The 18,029-nt window shown below is 53.5% G+C and overlaps 1 protein-coding gene across 4 annotated transcripts in view; it reads left to right on the forward strand.

Moving 5' to 3' along the window:
• The first annotated feature begins 318 nt into the window (after positions 1-318).
• The window catches only part of BCL2L1 (BCL2 like 1), a 61,253-nt gene continuing 43,542 nt past the window's right edge, over positions 319-18,029 (forward strand). The window contains exons 1-2 of one of the 4 annotated variants that reach the window (XM_081323842.1): positions 319-374; positions 10,101-10,767. In XM_081323842.1, the coding sequence (XP_081179968.1) occupies positions 10,231-10,767 (537 nt within the window). In that variant the 5' untranslated portion in view covers positions 319-374; positions 10,101-10,230. Of the gene's footprint in view, positions 375-8,331; positions 8,574-10,097; positions 10,768-18,029 lie in introns of those variants that run through there. The other 3 variants (XM_081323840.1, XM_081323841.1, XM_081323839.1) reach the window with 3 other exon arrangements.

Raw genomic sequence — 18,029 nt, forward strand, 5'->3', positions numbered from 1 at the left:
TGGCCAATCGGTCCCACTGGGCAAGCGCGTTGATTTCATTAAAGCAACGGCTCCGCCCCATCCGCTTTACGTTTTTCGCCTGCGCATTGCCGGCCTGCTGCGCATGCGCCCGGCCGGCTCGAAAGGCGCGGTTGTGGCGCATGCGCATTATTCCTTCGCCCGGCCGGTCAGAACGAGTCAGCGCTCGCGGGGGAAAGCGCCGCTTAGTGCGCAGGGGGAAAAAAAGCCAAGCCGTAGCCGCCGAAGCCCCCGACCCCCTTCGGTGTCTCGTTCTAGCGGTTCGGAAAGGCCGCTTCCCTTCAGAGGTAGCCGGCAACCGGGGCCGGTAAAGAGAAGCGGGGGCGGGGGCGGGGCGTCTTCGGCAGTTTTTCAAGGTAAGGGCGGAGATTGGGCCAGATTGACAGGAGCGCCGGCCAAGGGGAATAAGCGCGCGGTACGCCCTCCCCTTTTCGCTTCCTCTTCGCTCTGATTGGCTCGGCGCGGGGAGAGCGGGGCGTCATTTTGCCCTATTTGAATATTTGAGAAAAAAAATGAATGGAGAGGGTGGGAGGGGGAGGTGTGGTGGGAAGGGCGGGGGAGGGGCTGCTTTTCCAGGATGGGGCCCTTTGGGGAGGGGTCTTGGGCCACCCCATCCCGTGGTTCCCAGCAGGCTGTTGCTTAGGGGAGTTGTAGTCCAACGGGTCTAGAGAATATGGACAAAAAGGATGGGGGGGGGCAAACAAAAGAGCCCTTCCAGAAATCCTGCTGGGAGGGGGGGGGCTGATCAGCGCCCCCCACCCACCCATAAGGGGGTCCCTTGCTGGAATCAGCTTTGCCCTTGGCCAAGCCATTATTGCTGTGATCCTGGTTCCTAAACCTGGATATTGATCAGGGGGGGGTCTTCTCTGGAAGACCCTAACCCCAAATGCTCTCCTGGCCTCTTGGGGGGAGGGGGACACCCAGTTCTGGATGGGTGATGAAGACCCCCCCTCAAATGCCCCGTTAAGGAAATGCTCTGGCCTCTTGGGGGGAGGGGGACACCCAGTTCTGGATGGGTGATGAAGACCCTCCCTCAAATGCCCCGTTAAGGAAATGCTCTGGCCTCTTGGGGGGAGGGGGACACCCAGTTCTGGATGGGTGATGAAGACCCTCCCTCAAATGCCCCGTTAAGGAAATGCTCTGGCCTCTTGGGGGGAGGGGGACACCCAGTTCTGGATGGGTGATGAAGACCCTCCCTCAAATGCCCCGTTAAGGAAATGCTCTGGCCTCTTGGGGGGAGGGGGACACCCAGTTCTGGATGGGTGATGAAGACCCTCCCTCAAATGCCCCGTTAAGGAAATGCTCTGGCCTCTTGGGGGGAGGGGGACACCCAGTTCTGGATGGGTGATGAAGACCCTCCCTCAAATGCCCCGTTAAGGAAATGCTCTGGCCTCTTGGGGGGAGGGGGACACCCAGTTCTGGATGGGTGATGAAGACCCTCCCTCAAATGCCCCGTTAAGGAAATGCTCTGGCCTCTTGGGGGGAGGGGGACACCCAGTTCTGGATGGGTGATGAAGACCCTCCCTCAAATGCCCCGTTAAGGAAATGCTCTGGCCTCTTGGGGGGAGGGGGACACCCAGTTCTGGATGGGTGATGAAGACCCTCCCTCAAATGCCCCGTTAAGGAAATGCTCTGGCCTCTTGGGGGGAGGGGGACACCCAGTTCTGGATGGGTGATGAAGACCCTCCCTCAAATGCCCCGTTAAGGAAATGCTCTGGCCTCTTGGGGGGAGGGGGACACCCAGTTCTGGATGGGTGATGAAGACCCTCCCTCAAATGCCCCGTTAAGGAAATGCTCTGGCCTCTTGGGGGGAGGGGGACACCCAGTTCTGGATGGGTGATGAAGATCCCCCCTCAAATGCCCCGTTAAGGAAACGCTCTGGCCTCTTGGGGGGAGGGGGACACCCAGTTCTGGATGGGTGATGAAGACCCTCCCTCAAATGCCCCGTTAAGGAAATGCTCTGGCCTCTTGGGGGGAGGGGGACACCCAGTTCTGGATGGGTGATGAAGACCCTCCCTCAAATGCCCCGTTAAGGAAATGCTCTGGCCTCTTGGGGGGAGGGGGACACCCAGTTCTGGATGGGTGATGAAGACCCTCCCTCAAATGCCCCGTTAAGGAAATGCTCTGGCCTCTTGGGGGGAGGGGGACACCCAGTTCTGGATGGGTGATGAAGACCCTCCCTCAAATGCCCCGTTAAGGAAATGCTCTGGCCTCTTGGGGGGAGGGGGACACCCAGTTCTGGATGGGTGATGAAGACCCTCCCTCAAATGCCCCGTTAAGGAAATGCTCTGGCCTCTTGGGGGGAGGGGGACACCCAGTTCTGGATGGGTGATGAAGACCCTCCCTCAAATGCCCCGTTAAGGAAATGCTCTGGCCTCTTGGGGGGAGGGGGACACCCAGTTCTGGATGGGTGATGAAGATCCCCCCTCAAATGCCCCGTTAAGGAAACGCTCTGGCCTCTTGGGGGGAGGGGGACACCCAGTTCTGGATGGGTGATGAAGACCCTCCCTCAAATGCCCCGTTAAGGAAATGCTCTGGCCTCTTGGGGGGAGGGGGACACCCAGTTCTGGATGGGTGATGAAGATCCCCCCTCAAATGCCCCGTTAAGGAAACGCTCTGGCCTCTTGGGGGGAGGGGGACACCCAGTTCTGGATGGGTGATGAAGACCCTCCCTCAAATGCCCCGTTAAGGAAATGCTCTGGCCTCTTGGGGGGAGGGGGACACCCAGTTCTGGATGGGTGATGAAGATCCCCCCTCAAATGCCCCGTTAAGGAAATGCTCTGGCCTCTTGGGGGGAGGGGGACACCCAGTTCTGGATGGGTGATGAAGATCCCCCCTCAAATGCCCCGTTAAGGAAACGCTCTGGCCTCTTGGGGGGAGGGGGACACCCAGTTCTGGATGGGGTTTGGGGTGGGGTGGGGGCTAAGAATGTAAGAGGGGAGTGGGCTGGCTGCAATTGGGAAGAAGGAAAGTACCGGGGGGGGGGTCCTCAACTTTCAGCAGTTCATTTTGTGTCCGTTCAAAGTTACAACGGCACTGGGGGGGGGAAAGGGACTTACGACCGTCTTTCACACTTTACCACCATTGCAGCATCCTTATGGTCACGTGATCCAAAATCCAGGTGCTTGGCCGTTGGTTCATATTTATGACGGTCGCAGGGTCCTGGAGGGATCGTGTGATCCCTTTTTGTGACCTTCCGACAGGCCGCATCCATGGAGGAGCCAGATTCCCTGAACAACCAGGTTACTTACTACCTCATCGGCTGCAGTCGTTCGCTTAATAACTGAGGCAAGAAAGGTCTTAAACCGAGGTGAAACTCGCTTAAGAAATGTCTCACTTAACGACAGGAATGTTGGGCTCCGTCGGGGTCGTAAGTCACGGACTACCCGTAATCTGTTCGACTGTGGCCTGGGAGACGAAGGCAGACTGAATTTAACACGGGTGATGATTCAAACCTCATAACAAAAGAGAATATTTGTTGCATAGGGTTGAACTGAGGAGCCTTTGGGCGCTCTGAGCTTGGCTGCATCTTGCAGACGTTTTGTGACCCAGCTAGGGAACGTTATCAGTGTTCAAAGGGAGCGGGGAATTCTGGGAGTTGAAGTCCACAGATCCTAAAGTGGCCAAGGTGGAGAAACACAGTTCCTGCAACATTGCCTTTTAAGAAAAGAGAGGTATGCAGACGGTGGCTGTTGGATCTGATAAAAGACTGAACTTAATAAACTTTCGGTTCCCCGGTTATCAACCGGAGTCCTCAAAGGTGAAACCCTCCGGGGTGTTGAATCCAGATTTACAACCCCTGGGTTTATTCAAATGCATCTTGTTTCCAGTGCTATTGTGGTTTTTTTTATTACACTTATATCTTTAATTACCCCCATTGTAGCGGACTTTGTGATATGCTAATAACCCTGAAGGACACTCTTCTTGTGTGGCTCTGTCATTAATATACTCAAACCAACAAAACAGTTTTAGATTTATTTTTATTTTTTAAAAAAAGAAAAATACCCCCCCACCTCCCCCCCCCATGTCATCAAGCCTCGTTAATGAATAAATAAAAGAGACACCGGTATTGTTTGTTGCAGTGTTAGGCAGCTATGGCAACTTTCCCAGCTGTAAAATTCTGGAAGAACATCCAGACACAGGGCATAGCTGTGTCAAAAGTGTTTATTTTATTTTATTTTGAAAAGGCAACTGGACTGATTTTTTTTGGGGGGGGGGAGGAAAAGCAAGATGTTTTGCTTCCTTATCCTTGAAGCTTCATCAGTTGTATTAGATGCTGTGGGAGATGGGAATTTTTTAAAAAAAATTAAAAAAACCACTTGTGATATCAAATGCAACTCCCAGAATTCCTCTAGCCAGCCATGCAAAGAACTGGGAAAAAGTGTTGGTCTAGATCAGGGGTTTTCAAACTTGGCCCTTTTATGACTTGCGGGCAACTCCCAGAATTCCTCAGCCAGCGTGCCTGGCTGAGGAATTCTGGGAGTTGAAGTCCACAAGTCATCAAAGGGCCATGTTTGAAGACACCTGGCCTAAATCAGGGTTTCCCAACCTTGGCAACTTTAAGTCTCTTAAGACTTCAACTCCCAGAATTCCCCAGCCTGCCCGGAGAATTCTGGGTGTTGGAAGTCCACAAAGTTCAAGTTGGAAGATTGGACAGCCCTGATTTATCAGGAAAGGAAATCTTCACACAAGGTCTGCAGGGCTGTCCTCCCATGCTCAAGAGCCCTCTTTCTGATACTAGGAATTGGTGGAGGGGGGGGGGATCCAGTAGCAGGAAACTATCCAGCTTTCTGAGCGCTTAACCCAGGGATCTTCACACTTGGCCTTTTTATGGCTTCTGGACTTCAACTCCCAGAATTCCTCAGCCGGCTTTCCTGGCTAAGGTGGAACTAGAACTCACCGTCTCCTGGTGATTGGCTCAAAGTAACCCAGCCGACTTTTGTGCCTAAGGCGGGACTAGAACTCAGCATCTCCTGGTGATTGGCCCAAAGTCACCCAGGCAGCTTTTGGGCCTAAGGCAGGACTAGAACTCAGCATCTCCTGTGATTGGCCCAAAGTCACCCAGCCAGCTTTCGTACCTAAGGTGGGACTAGAATTCATCTGCTGGTGATTGGCTCAAAGTAACCCAGCCGACATTCATGCCTAAGGCAGGACTAGAACTCAGCATCTCCTGTGATTGGCCCAAAGTCACCCAGGTGGCTTTTGGGCCTAAGGCAGGACTAGAACTCACTGTCTCCTGGTGATTGGCCCAAAGTCACCCAGGCGGCTTTCATGCCTAAGGCAGGACTAGAACTCACCATCTCCTGGTGTCTAGCCTGATGCCACTAGATTTAAGCACAAGTTTATTTTTGCAACACCCCCGTACATTAGTTGTCGTATAATGAGGAAGGTGCAGATGGGTGATGATGGCCAAGGTGGGTATCATTGCATCCCCATCCTTAACCCATCTCCTTGTCCTCCCATCTTAAAAGGGGGCCAGGATGGAGAAAAGACTGCTCTCACTACAGCTTCCATCGTTCCCAGACAGGCTGGAAAAGGCTGGGTTGCTTTTTTTTTTCTTCCCACCTGATGACAAAAAAAGGACCCCTTGTTTTAAACGACCCAGATTACGACTGAAGGCGGATATACGCGTCCCCGGATAATGTTGCAGGATCCGATCTGCATCGGTCCCCAGGCCTGGAGGCTTTTATCTTCCAAGCTTTTGGACTCGTGGCGGAGCCCAGGACCTCCTGTACGAGTCCGGAAGCTTGGAAAACAAAGCCCAGACTTGACCCAAAACGTTGGAGAAAATACGCTGACTTTGCAAACCGCTCAGAGGGGGCAGTGAAGCACTGTGGGCCAGTCTACAGGTAGTCCTTGACTTACAGCAGCACGTTTGGCGACCGTTCAAGGTTACAACGGCCCGTGTTTCACCCCTTTTCACAACCGCTGCAGCCTCCCCCTGGTCACGGGATCAGAATTCGGCCGCTTGGCCACTGACTCGCATCTATGACGGTGGCAGCGTCCCCGGGTGTGTGTGTGTGTTACACGGTCCCGTCCCCCCCCCCCTTGGGTGAGCTTCCGACAAGCCAGAGTCCACGGGGAAGCCGGATTGACTTAATAACTCTACACCCGCAGTGTTTCCCTTAACAACTGTGGCAAGGGAGGTCGTAAAATGGGGCAAGACTCGCTTAACAGATGCCTGGCTTAGCGGCGGAAATTTTGGGCTCTGAGCTGGTTGTAAGAGGAGGACTATTTAGGCAGCCGTGGGGGTGCTGAGCCTCCCCTGGGCTACTGGCAACGGAGGGGAGGAACGATTTCAATCCATCAGACTGGAGATGGCAGGGACCTTGGAGGTCTTCTAGTCCAGCCCCCCGTGCTTAAGCGAGTGACCCTGTACCAGGGGTCTTCCACGCGTGCCTGGCTGAGGAATTCTGGGAGTTGGAAGTCCACAAGGGCCAAGTCGGAAGACCCCTTGCTTGTGCACTTCAACTCCCAGAATTCCTCAGCCAGGCATTCTGGCTGAGGAATTCTGGGAGTTGAAGTCAATTAATAATAATAATAATAATAATAATAATAATAATAATAATAATAATAATAATAATAATAATAATAATAATAAGGCCAAGTTGGAAGACCCTTGCCCTATACCAGGGGTAGGCAACCTCGGCTCTTTTATAAATCATGGACTTCAACTCCCAGAATTCCTGAGTCAGCATAGCTGACTCAGGAATTCTGGGAGTTGAAGTCCATGAGTCATAAAAGAGCCGAGTTTGCCTACCCCTGCCCTAGACCATCCCAGAGAAGTAGCTGCCGAAATGTTTTCTTAAATTTATCCAGTGACGGAGCACCCACAACGTCGGGAGCCGAGCTGTTCCACTGAATAGCAGCGGTGGAAGGGACCTTGGAGGTCTTCTAGTCCAGCCCCCTACTCAGACAGGAAACACCATTTCAGACAAGTGGCTGTCCAGGCTCTTCTTAAAAACCTCCAGTGATGGAGCACCCGCAACTTCTGGAGGCCAGCCGTTCCGCTGGTTAATTGTCCTCAGGGTCAGGGAAGTTTCTCCTTAACTGGTCGAATAAATTGGCCCCCTCCTCTTCTTTGTGGCAGCCCCTCAAATACTGGAATACTGCTATCACGTTTCCCCCTCTCCCTCCCCACCCCCACCCCCGTCTTCCTTTTCTCTAGAACAAGGGTCTTCATACTTGGCCCTTTTATGACTCGTGGACTTCAACTCCCAGAATTCCTCAGCCAGTGTGCCTGGCTGAAGAATTCTGGGAGTTGATGTCCACAAGTCGTAAAAGGGCCAAGTCTGAAGACCCCTGCTCTAGAACTAGCCCAGGGGTAGGCAACCTCGGCTCTTTTATGACTCATGGACTGCAACTCCCAGAATTCCTGAGCCAGCCAGGCTGAGGAGAAAGGGAGAGGTTTCCAAGCTGAGCCATGCTGGCTCAGGAATTCTGGGAGTTGAAGTCCATGAGTCATGAAGGGGCCACAGTTCCCCCATGCTGGCTCAGGAATTCTGGGAGTTGAAGTCCATGAGTCATGAAGGGGCCATAGTTCCCCCATGCTGGCTCAGGAATTCTGGGAGTTGAAGTCCGCGAGCCATGAAGGGGCCATAGTTCCCCCATGCTGGCTCAGGAATTCTGGGAGTTGAAGTCCGCGAGTCATGAAGGGGCCATAGTTCCCCCACGCTGGCTCAGGAATTCTGGGAGTTGAAGTCCATGAGTCATGAAGGGGCCATAGTTTCCCCATGCTGGCTCAGGAATTCTGGGAGTTGAAGTCCATGAGTCATGAAGGGGCCATAGTTCCCCCATGCTCGCTCAGGAATTCTGGGAGTTGAAGTCCATGAGTCATGAAGGGGCCATAGTTCCCCCACGCTGGCTCAGGAATTCTGGGAGTTGAAGTCCATGAGTCATAAAAGAGCCAAGTTTGCCTACCCCTGAACTAGCCAAACCCAATTCCGGCCCACCGTTCTTCACCTGTTTTAATCTCCAGGCCTTTAGTTGCGCTATTCTGCCCTTTTCCCAACATCTCAGCATCTTGTGTCGTGGGTTTGAGTTTGTTTTCTTTTTGTTGTGTGTGTGTGTGTGTTTGTTTGTTTTTTGTAACAAAACTTTGCAAAAGAAAAGCCAGCTGGAAAGGCTTTTGGGGGGTTTTTTTTGCACGGTTTTGCCGAGCCACCACCAGCACCCCACACACAGGCACGCACGCCAGAGCCTTGACACTTGCCAAATCTGGGTGGGGTTTGGGGCGGCTTGTGTGCGCTGGGGGGGGCGGGACTCCCCAGGAGGCGGGCCGTACGGATGACAAGGAGGGTCAGCCAGTGCCTGGAACGCTCCCCAGCCTGCTGCTGCCTCCTCCTCCTCCTCCGCAGCAGCATTCTCACATTCGCTGCACTGCACGCAGCTCCCTCTGCTGAGGTCCGAAGCCACTGCTCCCTTCGTTTCCAGGGCGGTGAGTATCCTGCCTACTACCCCTTGAAGCACACCCGGACAGCCCATCGGGGGAAAATCCTGGAGGGGTCTTGCGAAAGCAGGGAAGCCAGAGTGGAGGGTCTCCCCGCGCAGAGCCGGTAGGTTTTTCTCCCTAGCCATTCCCCGGGGAAGTTGGTACCCGTGCCCTACAGGGTGGGAGTGGTGGGGGTCTCCGTGCGGTGCCTGCCCCAGCCTCTGCTTGCTTCACCGCTGCTTGGAATGCGTCTCACCGGATGACTCACTGCCCTGACGGTGAAGAGGAGAATCAGGGCTTGCCAGGCGGGCCCTTAAATCTCTTTTTCTCCCCCTCCCCGACATTCCTCCCACCACCACCACCCCGTCTCTCGATCCTTTGCCTGTATTTAACTTCACACCAGAATGTTGCTTTTGGGGTTGTCACGCAGCAGCCTGTGGAGACAGCAAGTGCGTGCGTGCATGTGTGTATGTGTGTGTGTTTGTGTGTGTGGCAGGGGGGGGATCTCCGAGCTCAAAGCTGTCCCGGAAACCTTGCAGCCTCGCACTCCGGTTTTTGAGGGGTTGCCACAGAGTTTGGGGGGGCGGGGAGGGGTCGACTTACATTCCCAAGAAGTAGTGGAAACTTCACCAAGCAGAGAAGCAACCTGGAATGAAGGAGGAACGTCCCCGAGAGGCAGGACGATTCCGTTGGCCTCCAAAAGTTGTGTGTTTGTGCTCGCCACCCTGGAGGTTTTTAAGAAAAGACTGGACAGTGGTGTAGGGTCTGCCTGCTTTGAGCCGGCGGGAGTGGGCTGGACTAGAAGACCTCCAAGGTCCCTTCCTTCCAGCTTTATTCCGATTGATTTGGCTTCCCGAGCCCTCTAAAACCCGCCGTTTCGTCCGCTTTCCTGACTTGGCGAATCTTTCCTGGCCTTTCTTCTCCCTCTGTCGGAGCAGGATCGTAGTTCAGCCCTGAGTCCCTCTTTTAGTGGCCGGAAGCCAAGCCGGAGTCAGCTCTTGTCTCTTTAAAAAAAAAAAAAAGGCAAGCTTACTCTCAAGAACCAGGAAGTGCTTTGATCCCAGGGAGGAGGGATGGGGGGGGAGGAAGGGAGGGAAGAAGGGTGGGTGGGAGGTGGAGAGGCAGGGGGCGTGAAGGGGGTGGGGTCTCCATGCTTTACTGCTGCAGCAGACCCGCAGCACTCCATCAAAGTGGCAAAGGGAGCCCTCCTGGGCTGCCCACCCCCCCCCCCACACACACACCCCCTGTCTCTTCTCCAGCCTGGCGGGCTGCAGCGAGAACGCCGGTCGCAGCTGGTTCGGCTCCAGGAGGTGGGTTGGAGACGAGGCCCGGGGGCTTTGCCCGGGTGACGAGGATCTGGTTCCCCATCAGGCACCCTCTGGGGGCCGAATCGGTAGCCGGGCTCGGGTTGCTGGGCGGTCGTCGTCCCCCCCCCCCCGCCCGCCGGGACGGACGGCAGGCGAGGATGCCGCTGGCAAAGGCGTGAGCGAGCGAGCGAGCTTCCTGGGGGAGGCAAAGTCCCCCGCTGCGGTGGCGGCTGCTCCTCGCCCCGGAGGCCACCGAGTCCGCAGCTGGTCCTTTAACGCTTTCTGGTTTTTTGTTTTTTTTCCTTTTGCTTCTCTCTGCTGCCGCCGCCACCGCCGCCAAGAAGTTTCCGTGCCCGAGGCTGGGATGGCTGTGCCCAAAGCGCAGGGGAGCTGCCTGCTCCTCCTTCGGTAAGCAGGACGGCCGGTGTTGCAGACCATGGACTCTCTGAGAAGGGCAGCAGCGGAGGTGTGAAAATGTCGAGCGGCAACCGGGCCCTGGTGGTGGACTTTATTTCCTACAAGCTGTCGCAGAGGGGCCACAGCTGGAGCCAGGTGGAGGGCGGCGGGGAGGACCGGACGGCGCTGGCCGGCGAGATGGGGGGCGTCCTGAACGGCAGCCCCTCTTGGCACCCCAGCCCCGGCCCCGTGGTCAACGGGGCGGCGGGCCACCCGAGTCCCCCGGAAGACACCCCCCAGCCGGAGGTGAGGCAGACGCTGCGGGAAGCCGGGGACGAGTTCGAACTGCGCTACCGGCGCGCTTTCAGCGACCTCACCTCGCAGCTCCACATCACCCCCGGCACCGCCTACCAGAGCTTCGAGCAGGTGGTGAACGAACTCTTCCGGGACGGGGTGAACTGGGGGCGGATTGTGGCCTTTTTTTCCTTCGGCGGGGCGCTGTGCGTGGAGAGCGTCGACAAGGAGATGCAAGGCTTGGTGGAGCGGATCGCCACCTGGATGGCCACCTACCTGACCGAACACCTGGACCCCTGGATCCAGGATAACGGAGGCTGGGTAAGCCTTGGCAAAGGGCCAGGGGGGTGGTGGGAGGGACGGGGGGGTGGGGAGCAAGAGGGGGCCCCCCCTTCCTTTCCCCATGAAATCGGCTGTGCTGTAGAGGTAGCCCTCGACTTAACCACAGTTCATTGAATGACCATTCAAAGTCACGGCAGCATCTGAAAAAAAAGGGACTCGGGACCCTTTTTCACACTTAACGACCGTGGCAGTGTCTCCCAGGGTCGCACGATCAAAACTCAGACTCTCGGCCACTGACTCGTATTTACGACCCGCTGCAGTGGCCCGGGCTTGGGTGAACCCCCCTTTTGCGTTCTGACAACCAAAGCGACTGATGACCGTTTGTCACACTTAACGGCCCCTTTGCAGCCTCCCTCACGTGAACAAAATTCGGCTGCTTGGCCACCGTCCCGTATTTGCGACGGTCGCGGCGTCCCCTGGGGAGGGGGATCCCCTTTGGCGACCTTCCGGCCAGCCAAGTCAACGGAGGAGGCCGGATTCGCCTAACAGCCATGTGACTCAGTTAACGGCCACCAGCGCTTCGCTTAACGACGGTGGCCAGAAAAGCCGGTAAAATTGGTCCCCACTGGCTTCGCTTGCCTTTCTTGCTTAACCGCGGAAATTCTGGTCTCGACCGACTTAGCAAAGGTCTCGCTTAGCGACGAAAATTTGGCAACCAACTGTGGTGCTAAGTCAAGGACTACCTGTATTTCTGGTACAGGGCTGGTCGCAGCGGCGTCCATCCTTTCTTGTGGCATGTCCTTTCTGGGAATTCCTGCCTTCCCCCCCCCCCCAAAAAAAGTGGGAGAATCTGTGCCCTTTGCGTAAAATCCTCCACCTGGCATTTCTATCGGGGTACGCAGAAGGGACAACCCCCCCCCCCTCCGAACCGCTTATCGTTCATTGATGAACCTCCGCCGGAATTTCCGATTTCCCTCGCCCGCCTTCCGTGCAAAGGTCGCTGGGCTCAATTCGAAAATTAAAAACGTGGGAGGGGCTACCTTGCCTTTGAGGCCGGCCGCAGGACCGCCCTTCTCCCCCCCCCCCCCCCCGCTGCCCTGGATCTTGTCCATTGGAACAGGATCAAAGGCGCCCGGCTGCCTTGCCTTGTTTGGCCTGGCAACTGCCCTGCATGCAGAAAGAGGGAAGTGAGACTTGAACTTTGGCCTTCTGGCAAGAAGGGGAGGGTTTTTGTAGCCCAAGAGTTGAACTGCGGGGTCCTTGGTGCCATCTCGGCTGGGTTGTCTTTTTGGGACCCAACTTGGGAACGTCATCAGGGCTAGAAGGGAGGGGGGGTTGCAAAGAGGAGGAGGAGGGCTGTGGGGTCCTTGGTGGGCTCTGAGCTGGGTGGTTTTCTTGCAGACGTTTCATGACCCAACTAGGGAGCATCATGTGGGGTTTGTAGAGAGGAGGAGGAGGAGGAGGAGGAGGAGGACGACTGTGGGGTCCTTAGTGCTCTCTGAGCTGGGTGGTTTTCTTGCAGACGTTTCATGACCCAACTAGGGAACGTCATCAGGGCTAGAAGAGAGGGGGGGTTGCAGAGAGGAGGAGGAGGAGGACTGTGGGGTCCTTGGTGCTCTCTGAGCTTGGTTGTCGTCTTGCCGTCCTTTTTCTTGCAGACTTTTCATGACCCAGCAAGGTAACACCATGAGTGCTAGAAGAGTGGAGGAGTGGGGGGGGGTTGAGAGGGAGGAGGGGGTGAGGAGGGAGGAAGAAGAGGAGGGCTGTGGGGTCCCTGGTGCTGTCCGAGCTTGGTTTTGCTTCCTTGCGGTTCTTTTTCTTGCGGACTTTTCACGGCCCAACTAGGTGGCATCATCGGTGCCATCTCTGGCAACCCAACTTGTGGATGGAGACCCCGGGTTGTTCCCGGAACATCAGGGCTGTGAAGTTGCACGTTGGCTTGGAGATAGGTGTTGTCTGAGACTTGCAGGGCTTGAGGTTCCTCCCCTGGGGCGGGGTGGGGAGGGACGTGACTTCCCTTTCCTCAGAAGCAGGTCTGTCATGAGTTGCAGCTCCAGCGAGTAAGCCTGGTTCCTCCGCTTGCGGGCACCTCAGAGGTCCAGGGGGTGAATCACTCTCCTGCAAGCCTTGCGCATCACCCGGTTGCGTGCCGAGTGGCTGTGTCAGTGTGTCTCAATGTTGGGCCCTTGAAAGAGGAGTGGACTTCAGCTCCCAGAATTCCCCAGCCGCTAGGCTACAACTTGTGCATCCACGCCAACGTTGTCACCAGGGTTCACGCTCACACCTAAGTCGAGCGCGTGGTGGGTTGTGCAGAGATCCACTTGGCTAAGTGACAGCTACTGGGGTGAGAACCCCAAGACAGTCCTTGACTTAACAACCGCAACGGGGGGGGGCGTAACCTCCGTCGCGAGGCGAGACTTCCGTTAAGTGAGTCTTGCTCCGTTTCACCCCTTTTCTCGCCGCGTGGGTTGAGTGAAATTACGGCCGTCGTTAAAGCCGTGACCCGGTTGCTAAGTGGATCCGGCTCCCCACCCCACCCCAATCGGCTTTGTTCATCAGAAGGGCCGCCAGAGGGGGACGGCGTGACCCCCCTCTGGGACACTTGCCGCCGTCATAAAGATGAAGCAGTTGCCAAGGGTCCCAACGTAAACCCAGGCGTCCCGGGGGATGACTGCAGTGGTCGTCAAGTGCCGTCGTAAGTTCGAACGGTCACAGAACGGACTGAGGACTTACCTTTAATCCAGGATGCAGATGGGGAATTCCCTCCGTGGGTTGGGGCGGCAAGGCTGGGCACAGAAGAAGAGGTGAGAGGTAGGTAGAGCTAAGGGCGGTATAGAAATTACATTATTATTATTATTATTATTATTATTATTATTATTATTATTATCATTATTATTATCATTATTATTATCATTATTATTATCATTATTATTATTATTATTATTATTATTATTATTATTATTATTATTATTATTATTATTATTATTTTGAGGAGGGCGTGGGGGGGTCAGGTATGCCTGGTATGCAGCTGTGCCAGGAACACAGCCTGGGGGTGTGTCTGGCCAGATAAAGCGGGCTCCTTCCTCTTCCTCCTGGATCACCTGGTGGGGAGGGGGTGCAAGCCCCCTTCGGGCTCTCTCTCCCTCTCTTTCCTCTGGTTCTTCCCCCCCCCCCACAACTCACCCTAACCTCCAGCTTCCGAGATTAATCCGGGACCCAGTGGAGATTTCCACTGTCGCTGGGGTGACGAGATGGGGCCGTCTCCTGGAGACCAAGGCGATAATGTAATCTGATTTTGTCAACCAACTCCCGGAGGGGGGGATTTAGATTAAATTGCGGATGGAAAATTACCGGCCCTTGCTTGTCAAACCCGGCCGGGTGGGGGTGGGGGTGGAGGGAGGAGTGATGGAGGGGAAAAAACGAAAAAAACAAAACAGAATACAGAATAACAGCAGCTGGAAGGGACCCCGGAGGTCATCTAGTCCAACCTCCTGCTTAAGCAGGAAACCCTACACCATTTCAGACAAATGGCCCTTCAGTCTTTTCTTAAAAGCTTCCAGTGTTGGAGCACCCACAACTTCTGGTGGCAGGTGGTTCCACCGGTTAATTGTTCTGACTGTCAGGAAATTCCTCCTTAGTTCTAGGGTTGCTTCTCTCTCTGCTTAGCTTGCCTCCATCTTGTTCTGCCTTCTGAGGCTTGGGAGAAGAGCTTGACTCCCTCTTCTTTGGGGCCAACCCTGAGATACTGGAAGGCTGCTATCATGTCCCCCCCTTGGTCCTTCTCTTCATTAGACTAGAGATACCCAATTAATTCCTGCACCCACCACTTCTGGTGGCAGGTAGTTCCGCTGGTTAATTGTTCTCACTGTCAGGAAATTCCTCCTTACTTCCAGGTTGCTTCTCTCCTTGGTTGGTTTCCATCCGTTGCTTCTTGTCTTTGCCTTTGGGTGCTTTGGAGAAGAGCTTGACTCCCTCCTCTTTGGGGCAGCCCCTGAGATACTGGAAGGCTGCTATCGTGTCACCCCCTGGTCCTTCTCTTCCTTAAACTAGACAGGCGTGGGCAGGTTCACGCCGCCATCGGTGCCAGGCCCAATGCAGGTAGTCCTTGACTAATGACCAAAACCTGGGGCCAGAATTTCCATTGGGAATGGCAGCCCCTCAAATATTGGAAGACTGCTATCCTGTGATCCCCCCCTAGACCAGGGGTAGGCAACCTCGGCTCTTTTATGACTCGTGGACTTCAACTCCCAGAATTCCTGAGCCAGCTTGGCTGGCTCAGGAATTCTGGGAGTTGAAGTCCACGAGTCATAAAAGAGCCGAGGTTGCCTACCCCTGCCCCAGTCTTTTTCTTCAATAGACTAGACATACTTAGTTCTTGCAACCGTTTGCCCCTGCCCTTTGGCGGGGGTGGCACGGTTCCACAGGGACCCCCCCCCCCTCTTTCCATTTCTGTTTGTCTGCTCTGGGTTCAACCATCTCTTCTTTTCTCCTTGGCTTTAAAAAAAAAAAAGGGATGCTGTTTTGTTCAGATCGGTGCCTGGCAGAAATGCAGAAAGTCTTGCCATTTTCACAGATCCTCAGGGAGATTCTGAAATAGTTTCCTGCATATTAAACATCTTAAGACTTGCGTTCTACCTTTTTTCTACAAAACGCTCCCAGCCAGTTCAATGGCCTGGGCAGATTTTGTGCCACAAAGGCCCTTCCCTCCCCCCCCCCCCATTTTTTTTCTTTCTGCTTGCAACGACCGCATAAATGGATGTCCAGGAGTCTTCAAACTTGGCCCTTTTGATGACTTTGTGGACTTCAACTCCCAGAATTCCTCAGCCAGGCACGTGGGCCTGAGGAATTTTGGGAGTTGGAATCCACAAGTCGTGAAAGGGCCAAGTTTGAAGACCCCTGCTCTAATCCACCTTGAAGGAAAAGAAAGAAGGAACGAAGGAAGGAAGGAAGAAAGAAAGAGAAAGAAAGAAAGAAAGAAAGAAAGAAAGAGAAAGATAAAGAAAGAAAGAGAAAGACAGCTAGCTAGGGAATTCTGGGTTACTTCATGCACCTCTTAATGCTTAATCCTGCAACCCTCCCATCTTGGAAATTCTCATTATTTGGTATCTGCAAAGCATTGAGTTGGAGAAGAAAAACAGGGCAAGCTTGCTGAGGAATTGCACAGCCCAATATCAAAAGACTTGACGTCAGGAAACCCAGCTTCATTTCACAACTCCCTTGCAATTCTAGATTTATTTTTTTTTTGACCCAACCTTTTTTTAAAACAACAACAACAACAGCACAAAGACTGAACAAGCAAACGTTGAACATGGAAAGAACATAAGGGTTAAAAAGGCCTCCTAAAACAGGAGTACTTACCATTGTCAAACTAGAAAATTAAATGACACATTTATAGTCTCCCACCCAGCAAATATACAGGGTCTGCCCCAAGTCACACCTCATGGGCCAGTCGCAATCTCTTTTGCTAATATATATATATTTTTTTCTGAAAAAGAGAAAGTTATTGCCCATGTGTGAAATGTATAAGGCATGGTTTAGAACAGGGGTCTTGGAACTTGGCAACTTTAAGACTTGTGGACTTCAACTCCCAGAATTCCTCAGCCAGCCAGGGCTGGCTGAGGAATTCTGGGAGTTGAAGTCCACAAGTCTTAAAGTTGCCAAGTTCCAAGACCCTTTGGTTTAGAAGAAAATGTTCAAACATTTAACCCAGTTTAGACAATAAATTGTCAGCTTGGAGCACACCCAGGATATAACCGCATTTGTACTTTTATGGAGTCACAAGGGTAGGGATCTATTTTTAGTAAAAAATAAAATAAAATGGGTAGGGAAGGTCTTAAGGTGAACTCAGCTCCTAGCATTTCTTTGCTTTATCATTCTTTCTTTTCCTTCTTTTTTCTGTCTTTTTTCTCTCTCAGTCTAATTTCACTTTTCTTTTTCTTTATCTCCTTGCTTTTCTTGCTTTCCCACCTTTATTGTTTTTATAAGAAACTCAAGGCAGCAAACATAGCTAATATTCCTTCCACCTCCTGGTTTTTCTAAACAACAACCCTGTGAGGTGGGTTGAGCTGGGAGAGAGGGTGGTTAGCCCAAAGTCACTCAGCTGACCTTTGTGCTTAAGGTGGAACTAGAACTCACTGTCTCCTGGTGATTGGCCCAAAGTCACCCAGCTGGCTTTTGTGCTTAAGGTGGAACTAGAACTCACTGTCTCTTGTTGATTGGCCTAAAGTCACCCAGTCACCTTTCATGCCTAAGCAGGGACTAGAACTCACCGTCTCCTGGTGATTGGCCCAAAGTCACCCAGCTGCCTTTTGTGCTTAAGGTGGAACTAGAACTCACTGTCTCTTGGTGATTGGCCCAAAGTCACCCAGTCACCTTTCATGCCTAAGGCAGGACTAGAACTCACCGTCTCCTGGCGATTGGCCCAAAGTCACCCAGCTGACCTTTGTGCTTAAGGTGGAACTAGAACTCACCGTCTCCTGGTGATTGGCCCAAAATCACCCAGCTGGCTTTTGTGCTTAAGGTGGAACTAGAACTCACTGTCTCTTGTTGATTGGCCCAAAGTCACCCAGTCACCTTTCATGCCTAAGGCAGGACTAGAACTCACTGTCTCCTGGTGATTGGCCCAAAGTCACCCAGCTGGCTTTTGTGCTTAAGGTGGAACTAGAACTCACTGTCTCTTGTTGATTGGCCCAAAGTCACCCAGTCACCTTTCATGCCTAAGCAGGGACTAGAACTCACCGTCTCCTGGTGATTGGCCCAAAGTCACCCAGCTGCCTTTTGTGCTTAAGGTGGAACTAGAACTCACTGTCTCTTGGTGATTGGCCCAAAGTCACCCAGTCACCTTTCATGCCTAAGGCAGGACTAGAACTCACCGTCTCCTGGCGATTGGCCCAAGGACACTCAACCGGCTTTCCTGCCAAACGTTTCTAGCCTGGTGCCTTAACTACCAGACCACACTGGCTCTCTTGGCAGTGGGATCAAAGGATCTTACCCCCTTCTGAGATTTTGGATTTGGCATTCCAGCCCCCCTGCAGCCGTGCTATGTAGAGGTCTCCCCTCCAAGGTCTAACCAGGCAAAAACCTGCTTAGCCTCAGTGCTCAGATCAGGTCAGTGAGACCAGCGTTCAGCATTTAGCTCCTGAAGTAGATCCATCTACATGGGGATCAGCTGTAAGCAATAGCTTGGCTGGCCGTAATTAAAACAGGGCATCTTTTAAAAAATAAAAACAAAGCAGTCTCCAAGATTTCTTTGTGCTCTGGTTATTTTTTTATTTTTTTTTTATTTTTCCACCCATTAATCT

The sequence above is a fragment of the Vipera berus genome, assembly GCF_964194415.1.
Source record: "Vipera berus genome assembly, chromosome: 3".
NCBI classification, from domain to species: domain Eukaryota; kingdom Metazoa; phylum Chordata; class Lepidosauria; order Squamata; family Viperidae; genus Vipera; species Vipera berus.